The 9,815-nt window shown below is 32.4% G+C and overlaps 3 protein-coding genes across 5 annotated transcripts in view; all 3 read right to left on the bottom strand.

The window, feature by feature from the left end:
• The window catches only part of LOC104742986, a 7,486-nt gene extending 6,884 nt beyond the window's left edge, over positions 1-602 (bottom strand). Inside the window, exon 1 of one of the 2 annotated variants that reach the window (XM_010464094.2) lies at positions 32-602. In XM_010464094.2, coding sequence (XP_010462396.1) covers positions 32-453 — 422 coding nt within the window. In that variant the 5' untranslated portion in view covers positions 454-602. The remainder of the gene's footprint in view (positions 1-31) is intronic. The other variant, XM_019236074.1, reaches the window with a different exon arrangement.
• On the bottom strand, positions 1,343-2,954 carry LOC104742984. Its single transcript, XM_010464091.2, has 3 exons — positions 2,355-2,954; positions 1,997-2,252; positions 1,343-1,851 (listed from the first exon to the last, which is right to left on the bottom strand). The coding sequence occupies exons 1-3, from the start codon at positions 2,404-2,406 to the stop codon at positions 1,794-1,796; spliced, it is 366 nt and encodes a 121-aa protein (XP_010462393.1). The 5' UTR covers positions 2,407-2,954; the 3' UTR covers positions 1,343-1,793.
• On the bottom strand, positions 3,336-5,460 carry LOC104742985 (DNA/RNA-binding protein KIN17-like). 2 transcript variants are annotated; one of them, XM_010464093.2, is made up of 2 exons: positions 5,246-5,460; positions 3,336-4,816 (listed from the first exon to the last, which is right to left on the bottom strand). In XM_010464093.2, the coding sequence occupies exons 1-2, from the start codon at positions 5,266-5,268 to the stop codon at positions 3,592-3,594; spliced, it is 1,248 nt and encodes a 415-aa protein (XP_010462395.1). In that variant the 5' UTR covers positions 5,269-5,460; the 3' UTR covers positions 3,336-3,591. The 2 variants fall into 2 exon arrangements, with proteins under 2 accessions (XP_010462395.1, XP_010462394.1); XM_010464092.2 differs by lacking the exon at positions 5,246-5,460 and having other exon boundaries at positions 3,336-5,031.

Genomic DNA, 9,815 nt, shown 5'->3' with positions numbered 1-9,815 from the left:
CCATTGGAACAAGAATAGAGAAAGAACAAACCTTGTGGCAATAACCCTATCACCAACTGTGAATTTTCCGGTTTTGTCAGCTGATCCACCGGGCAAGATAGCGTCAATGTAAGTCCCACCATCTCTTCCTTTCCTGAATTTCAAACCATAAGGCTGCTCCACTTCAATTTCATATGTTTCGTACTTCTCTTCTTCTCCTTCTCCTTCTCCTTCTCCTCCATCTCCTGCTTCAGTTTTCGCCGTAGACTCTGTCTCCGACGCCTTCAAAGCCAAATTCCGGCGTTTGACCACATGGGTATTGCATAAGGAAGTCGAATTGTTTGAAAGGAAGAGACTTTTGGCGGAAATGAAACTGGAATGAGTGATCAAACTAGGGTTTTGCTTGGTTTGCTGGGTTCTTGGCAGTGAAGGTGAAGAATACAGAGATGGATAACTGCTCGGAGCTAAAGACATGGTGAGATTCTTTTTTTTTTTCTCTATCGGTTCGAGCTCAGACACAATCAAGAGCCAGAGAAGACAGATGATGATTACTTGGGTTTTGTTGTCAGTTGGAAGACCCGATTATATGACGTTGGTTGGTTCTTCTTCTCAAAAACTTCAAAGTTTCGGATTACAAGTTTGCATGATTTTAGTGGCTATGCTTCAGTCTTGGTGTTTCGCCACGTGTCATTTTGTAATGGTACGATTGGTTTGATCCTTTTTCTTCTCCATAAATTCGCATCTCCCTTCACTTGGATTCCTTTATTACAAAAACAATTGAGTTTTGACTCTCAATGACCAATTCTACAAGAAGACAAGACAACATGGACAGAAGTGGTAATGTTCAGAGAAAGTGTCATTGACTCTAGTCTCAGAGAAGTGGTAAAGAAACAAGCTTTCTGGAGAAACAGAGGAGACTCTAGTCTCATGATTCTTTTCTTGGCTGCAAACAATAACTCAGGAAAGATACTGAGAGATCCAAATCAAGAATGTCTCACCTATGAGTTTTTTGTCTAACAGATTGAGCGGCGAGTTTTGCAACATATGAGTTATAGTTAGGAGTTATAGTTCTCGGGTGTTGTTACAAACTCCCTTCAAGAACCTACTTGTGGACCACAAATATATTCACATTCTGTATGGAATTTAATGAGCTTTTGGTGGCCTAGAAGAAATCGAAACAGATGTTCCACAGTCTAAGCCTTGAGATATACTCTGCAATACTAGTACTAGACCTATCAAACTTGTTGTTTATCATCCAACCATGGTAACATATTGGTTCAAGCTTGCAAAGTTATGAGTAGGAGACTTGGATATAAAAAATGCTAACATACCACCAGCGACATCTATGCACAAATTCTTATAATGAACGTACAAATAAGGGCAGTGTGTAAGACAACAAGCCGCAGTTTTCTCTCAGATTGAAGCAAGTTGTAACTTAGACATTGATCCAACATAGTGATGTCAGATTCATTTGAACTAAACCACAGAACGAGATATCGATGCACATAGCGATTGTTAAATCTACTTGCTCCACAATATGAATGAGAAAGAACTTCATTAAATGATTGAAGAAACAAATGAAGTTAAAGAACCTATACTTTAAACACTTCTACAGAAGAAGAAGAAAAAGAATGCTTCCGTCCGTGTTAAATCAGGAATCATCATATGGCTTCAACCGCACAAACTTAAGATTGGCTTCAGAACACAAATGCAGATTCTATATGTACCTCCATGTATATGAAATTTTAATGCTGAAGCCACCAACTTTGTCTTTTTTTTGCCTTAGATCTCCCAGTTAAACTAAAGTGGAGGGATCACAGGATTACACAAACACAGGTTTTTCCCCGATCAGAATCAATATCATCTTCTTCACTGCAAGAAAATGAAAGAATCACACCATCATTCCAAAATCAATCAAATTCTCCATAATAACATGTACATAAAAAGAGTCATTACGACCAAACTAAGCATTGTCTCTAAATTTGAGAATCTGAATTCTCAAGAAAAGAAGACTAACCTAGGTTCGAATTCTCGAATCTCAGCGAGTTCCTTCCCTGTGACATCCAACCATTGTACCTTCTTCTTCACCTTCTTCCCAGCTTCTGTTGAATTTGAATCCGCCTTTCTAAGACTACTTTTCAGAGAGAGAGTGGTGACACCACCAATTTGACCTTCGTATTCCTTTGCATCTACTTCTTCTCTAACCTCATGATTCCTATGACCATCCACATGATTATCAGCCTCTTCATGATCATCATCATCGTCATTAGTGGCTGAAACCAACAGAGTTTTCAACTTCAGCGAACTTGCCACGTATAAGTGAGATAATGTGGGGGGATACATAAACAGATAAAAAAGAGCACTTAAAATCTTACATAGCAAAACAGTCATCAAAACATGTATTGAGTCTTTGAAACAGTTGATCATCAAATGGAGAATTGCTTTACACCTCTTTGTCTCGATTTATCCCATTTGGTGTGTGCCCAGATGGGATAAAAGCTACAAACTTTGAGCGCAGAGAACTAGTTTGGTTTCTTTCTGGATTATAAGAAAGACAAACTCCAGAGAAAAGGGTTTCCTCAGAATAAAAGTAATACAAAATCCTCTTAAAGAGAATCAATAGAAGCATAGATTGAGGAAACGGAGAAAGACCAAAGGCAATGGTAATGAAAAAGTAGAGATTCCCTTTTGAGAACAAATCAGCGATGAAAAAAAGTACGATCCAAGGGGAATGAATTTAAAAAAGGTTGATACTTTTCTGATTTGAGAGGGACAACGAACCTAAAGAGAGAGAGAGACTATGAATTTAAAAACCCTCGATTTCCCTGAGAATAAGGAAATAGATGAAGAACAAATTGATCAGAGTCGTGGACTTGTAGACTCTCTCGTACTAGTGTCGTTAATATTCTCTCCCCTTTTTCTCTCTTTAATATATTTGGGAATTCAGGATTTTGACAAAAAAGTCAAGAACTATAAACCCAAACTTTATTATTATATTACAGTAGACCAACCAGGAAAAAGAAAAGGTTTGCTTTTTCAGTGCTTTCTAAAGGTTTGCTTTTTTTTTTTTAAAGACTTGTGGATAAATTACCCTCCTCCTGCCCAGTTAATCTTTCCCCAGTTACCACTTTCAAGTTTCAATATTTTTGTTGTTTGCAGTCTCCATACAAGATTTATGAACTTATTTGACTAAAACGTTTTTCACATTCACTTCTTATCATATTGAAGATGGATGCAACATATAAGAGTATATAATAACTTGATAAGGATGATGATGCATTTGACATGGACGAAGAGAACAGAGAAGAAGAAGAAGAGAATGGAAACATGGAAGAACATACAATACTTCAAAGATATATGTGTCAACTTCATGCCTTTAGCTTTGAGCAAAACATCACAAGATTTTTCAAAGATACCATCTATATTGAAGTAGTAGACCAATGACCAATCCAGATAATCCAGTCAATAACATAACATGTCTGAAAAGGAATCATCTGTCATGAGGCTATCCATCATGGATCATAATGCTTCACTTGCAGATTAAAAAAAAAAAGGTTCAACCAGAAATACAAGGCATCGCGCTAAACACAACATGGTCTAAAGATATAATAACTAAGCAAGTTTGCATATGTCCTCGTAGTCAATGGACTTGATGACTCTTCCATCGTAAACACCTTTCTCGATCTGCACTTTAGCACAGAACTTCTCAGTATCCAAACCCAACAACCTTGCATTGGAACCACGGTATGCACCATTCACTATCTTCACTGTCCCTCCTATCTGAGGAATCACCGTCTCTAGCTCCTCCTGATCAACTCTCAGCACATGCTTAGAATCAAGCATTTCGATCTCACCAACATACTTATCAATCACTTTCTTCACAACACCTTTTTGCTTATAGTACCCTTTCTTAGCCAAAGCTTTACTCATCACCTTCACAATAATCCCTTCGAACAACCAGTAATCTTTACGATTCATCCTCTCCTTCTTATACTCTTCCTCCTTCATCAAATCATCCAAAGCTGATCTCTTCTCCTTCTCGCTCCTTCCCGAGTCCCCACTTCTCTTCCTCTTATCCCCTCTCCCAACCTTGTCATTCTCTTCATCCTCAAACACGATTTTGGAGCTCTCCACTCTCTCTTTACCCGTAGCAACCTGTTTAACCACTCCACCAAGAGCAAACCCAACCTTAACTCCACTCTTTAGCTTCAATTCTTCATCTTTCTTCTTCTTCTTCTCATCATCAACATCATTATCCTCAACAACTTCTTTACCACTGCTCTCACCTTCACTACCACCAGCAGCATTCAATTTCTCAGCAGCTCTCTCAATCTGCCTCTGAATCTCCCTCTCTTGTTTCTCCTCCTCAGCTAAATCACTCTTAACTCTCTTGTTCTTCAACCTCTCCTTAAACATAGTCTCTGAGTCTCTATCGATGTAAGTAATAAACCAACCTTTAGGAGTCTCTTCAACCTTACACTTACCCGTCTTGCCAAGATACTTGATGAACTCAGTCAACGTCGCCCACTCAGTCGAATTCATATGAACGTGGTGCCTATCGTTGATATACTCATTGTAGACAACAGTGGCTGCGATACGAGAGAAACGGTGGCTCCGCCGCATCAGATCGAGAAACGTCTGCTCGAATTCCTCGGAGTAACCATCGACGACGCGAGTCGGATTCTGGCCAAAGACTTGCATCTGCCTCTGGTGAGATTCGCTCATACAATGACACTTGAATCCGTTCTCGTCCCGGCATTGCTTCTGACACATTTGACAATACCATCGAAGCTTTTGGAGACCTTTGGCTTTGATTCGATTCGCAATCGCCTTCGGGGTTAGGAAATCGTTCTTACCCATCGACTCGAACAAAAAATTACGGTCTTTTGGGGAATTGAAATCTAGGGGTTTTAGGTAATGCAACTGATCAATTCAGATCAGGAGAGCAGAGATCTGACTTCAATCGGAAAGGATTGAAGAAGGTTCGCGAGAAAAATCGAGTCTTTGAGATGAGTTGTTTTTCGTATTCTTGATGATTCAAGTTGTAGGAGTCGGCGATAAGCGAAACTCAAATCAAATAAAATCCTAAATAAGGCCCATTAATTAAAGCCCATATAACTCTTGATTTGTAAGATATTTTAATGCACAACTTATGAAGTTATACGATCAGATATTAGAATGTCAGTGAACAAGATCGCAAGATTACTCTCATTATCTTTAAGAATAGTCCCCATTACAGTAGTTAGCAAGCTGGTTTAATGNCGGGGTTAGGAAATCGTTCTTACCCATCGATTCGGACAAAAAATTACGGTCTTTTGGGGAATTGAAATCTAGGGTTTTAGGTAACGCAACTGATCAATTCAGATCAGGAGAGCAGAGATCTGATCTGACTTCAATCGGAAAGGATTGATTGAAGAAGGTTCGCGAGAAAAATCGAGTCTCTGAGATGAGTTTTTTTTTTCTTTTCTTGATGATTCAAGTTGAAGGAGTCGGCGAGAAGCGAAACTCATATCAAATAAAATCCTAAATAAGGCCCTTTAATTAAGGCCCATAAATTAAAGCCCATATAACACTTGATTTGTAAGATATTTTAATGCACAATTTATGAAGCTATACGATCAGATATTAGAATGTCAATGAACAAGATCGCAAGATATTAATACACGAAGATTACTCTCATTATTTTTAAGAATAGTCCCCATTACAGTAGTTAGCAAGCTGGTTTAAATGCAATTGGCACCTATGGGTATGTATAAAATACTCGATTGTTTTCAACGGTAAATTTATGGGTTTGTGTTTTTCATTTGAATTTTTTAAGGTCCACAGCATTTTAATTCGCCGTCTAGTGGCGTAGTTTACAGTATACAATTCACCAAAAACCACGTATTAGTTTAAAAAAATTAATGCCTATAAAAGTAAATTTCAAACAACACAAATACTATACAACTAGATTAAGATCCGTGCTAGAGATTTATTTTATTTATATTGTAATTTTTATATAAAATATAATTTATGTGATTGTTTTTAATTTTTTTTTTAGATAAAACATTATGCAATAAAATTATATGCTATGATGGCTTGAAAAAAGACATTTATTTTGTAAGTTTTATATTGTTAATGATTCTAGATAAGTATCCGTGCTATAACAATGATTAAATTTTATTTTATACAAAATTTTGTATATTTTCTATTTTAAAATAAAATTTTAATATGTTGTATTATATTATATATGTGAAGTTATTTCAACAATGTATATTCTACATCATGACTTGAATGTCATTATAAGACATATTTGTAAATTTAAATTTAAATATTCAAATTTTGACCCGTTACTCAGTAAATTTTTTAATTTAATAGATATTATTTCTCAAAAATAATATTACTAGAGCTTGAATATTTTATAGATTGAACAATTTATATTTGTTTTTAAAATTCAACTTATGGTATATCCAGAAATAAAACTATTTTTTAATTATAATAAATAATATGATAATTTATTTGTTTCACAAAATAGACTCATATATAAAAGTGAGAGGTGAAGTATAATGATAATTAACAAATTAATATGTTAAGTTAGATATCAAAAGATTTTATTTGATGAATAATTTAATAAAGAAAATTAATATGGTAAGTTAGATGATATGATTCTTTAGAATATTCTCTTTAAGATTTTCGGTATAAACCATTTCTAACCAATTAATCTATCAGTTAATGTATAACTTATTTTTAACCAACTTATTAAAATTATATAGTGTACAAAACAACGTTGTGTACTTCCGTTTTATTATAAAGGGGATATCATATGTCAATAAACATATCAATACTGTATGTCCATACCATATATATCTATATTATTATTTTTGAAGTACATTTTGTGTTATACCCTTGAAGTTTTGGTTATTTAATTTGTTTTATTTACAACATTAACCCCTAACTATTTTCCAAAAATAACAATTTCTGGAAACTCATTTAATGGAACTATTTAAATCGACCTAATTTGATACATTTATTGCCATAAATAGTTTGACAACATCTATACATTTTGATTTTTCCAAAAACAACTCTACGCATTAAATTTTTAATCCCATAAAAATCNTTTTTTTTTAGATAAAACATTATGCAATAAAATTATATGCTATGATGGCTTGAAAAAAGACATTTATTTTGTAAGTTTTATATTGTTAATGATTCTAGATAAGTATCCGTGCTATAACAATGATTAAATTTTATTTTATACAAAATTTTGTATATTTTCTATTTTAAAATAAAATTTTAATATGTTGTATTATATTATATATGTGAAGTTATTTCAACAATGTATATTCTACATCATGACTTGAATGTCATTATAAGACATATTTGTAAATTTAAATTTAAATATTCAAATTTTGACCCGTTACTCAGTAAATTTTTTAATTTAATAGATATTATTTCTCAAAAATAATATTACTAGAGCTTGAATATTTTATAGATTGAACAATTTATATTTGTTTTTAAAATTCAACTTATGGTATATCCAGAAATAAAACTATTTTTTAATTATAATAAATAATATGATAATTTATTTGTTTCACAAAATAGACTCATATATAAAAGTGAGAGGTGAAGTATAATGATAATTAACAAATTAATATGTTAAGTTAGATATCAAAAGATTTTATTTGATGAATAATTTAATAAAGAAAATTAATATGGTAAGTTAGATGATATGATTCTTTAGAATATTCTCTTTAAGATTTTCGGTATAAACCATTTCTAACCAATTAATCTATCAGTTAATGTATAACTTATTTTTAACCAACTTATTAAAATTATATAGTGTACAAAACAACGTTGTGTACTTCCGTTTTATTATAAAGGGGATATCATATGTCAATAAACATATCAATACTGTATGTCCATACCATATATATCTATATTATTATTTTTGAAGTACATTTTGTGTTATACCCTTGAAGTTTTGGTTATTTAATTTGTTTTATTTACAACATTAACCCCTAACTATTTTCCAAAAATAACAATTTCTGGAAACTCATTTAATGGAACTATTTAAATCGACCTAATTTGATACATTTATTGCCATAAATAGTTTGACAACATCTATACATTTTGATTTTTCCAAAAACAACTCTACGCATTAAATTTTTAATCCCATAAAAATCTCTAAACCTATTTTAATAGATCTTTAGAGATTGTATGATCTCTTAAATTTAAATGACACAACCGAGTTTGAGTAACAAATGATTACAATCGCAATAATTATTATAACGTTAATAAAGTTCATAAAAACGAGAACCCAACTTTAGAAACTCAATAACCAGGTATATTTAATTTTAGCATCAAGAAAAATATTTAATATAATATATACCGTGTTAAGAAACTGAATATTATTCTGCGATAATGTTATCAACTCAAATAGGAAAACACTAAAATTTCTCTATTATTGCTACGGATCGTAAACTCCTTGCTCATCAAGCATTTTCCATGTATAAATATCAACTTCACAAACGAAACACAACATACAACCAAAACCACTATGACGGTTTTGAAACACGGGTTAAACCACTAATATGACGGTTTGTTGTTATATAGCAGGACATATTATTAACATGACGGTTTGAATTAACATTAATATAAATATAAAATATTATTAATTCGGTTTTGAATCACGGGTTAAATCTTTCTTTAATTATTTGGTCAATATCACTAATATAAGAATATTAGACATATTAAATCAGGGTAATTTAACTAAAATTTTGTAAAACAATTAAATCATTGATAAAATTGTGACTTAATCCGACAATAGCTTATAAATTACATATTTATGTATTTATTTCTCCTATTATTGTTCTAATAATTGACAATCCAAACAAAATTATTATTTAATTAAGCAAAACAAACTAAATATAAAAAAACAAAAAAAATTAAAATGTTATTATTTTTAAAATAATTGTCCCGCGGTGTACTGCGGGTTAAAATCTAGTTTCTTATATATTAGTCAAAACTTTTCTCATTTTGCAGTGAGAAATATTATTATTTCCAATATGTATTTTTAGTATAATGGTGTTCTTATCTATCAATTAAGTTATTTTCGGAAAAAGATGGACGTACCAAATTTAAGTTGAACTGATTTTATATTGGATTGGACATCGAATGATCGAGTTCTAATATTAGATTGTGAATTTCCGATTCCAAATTAAATGACAATGAGTAAATGAACTAGTTCATATCTTTTACTGTATACTAGTCACTTTCTGATGTGAGATATTACTAAAAAGTAAAAGCTAATGAAATTGTCTTGGTTTAACTTTTTTTTTTTACAACAAAAAGATCAGTTCATGTGAACCAATTAGAAGGAAAACGGTTTACATACAAAACATTATGCGGAGATGTATACGTTTGGCGTGCTAAAGAATCCGCACTTACATTTGCATTTCGTGAAACTAGAGATAAGGAGAAAGAAGAAAAATCCTCCTTGTCTTTGTTTAACTGAAAAAAAAAAAAAGATGATTAAGTAGTTCGTCGTCCCTTTGTATTAGAGAAAATACAGGCTTTGATTGGTAGCACTCAATCGTGAAAACGAAATGTTCAAATGGCTACCAAACATCATGTTGGTTGGAGATGGTGTTTGGGATGAGCGGTTGGAGTCGATGGAAGGAGTAAGTGGTTGGAAGTGATAATTTATTGGTTATTAAGTTTTCATGTTATATATTTATATGTTCTTCCACATTTTATTATTGAACTAAATTAATTTATTTTTTATAATTTAATATAATATATACTATTCAACCGCTATAATGCTACCAATCAAGCAAAATACTCAACCATTCTCTTCT

The sequence above is a fragment of the Camelina sativa genome, chromosome 14 (assembly GCF_000633955.1).
Source record: "Camelina sativa cultivar DH55 chromosome 14, Cs, whole genome shotgun sequence".
Lineage (NCBI taxonomy): Eukaryota > Viridiplantae > Streptophyta > Magnoliopsida > Brassicales > Brassicaceae > Camelina > Camelina sativa.
This window is presented reverse-complemented; position numbering and strand designations above follow the sequence as displayed.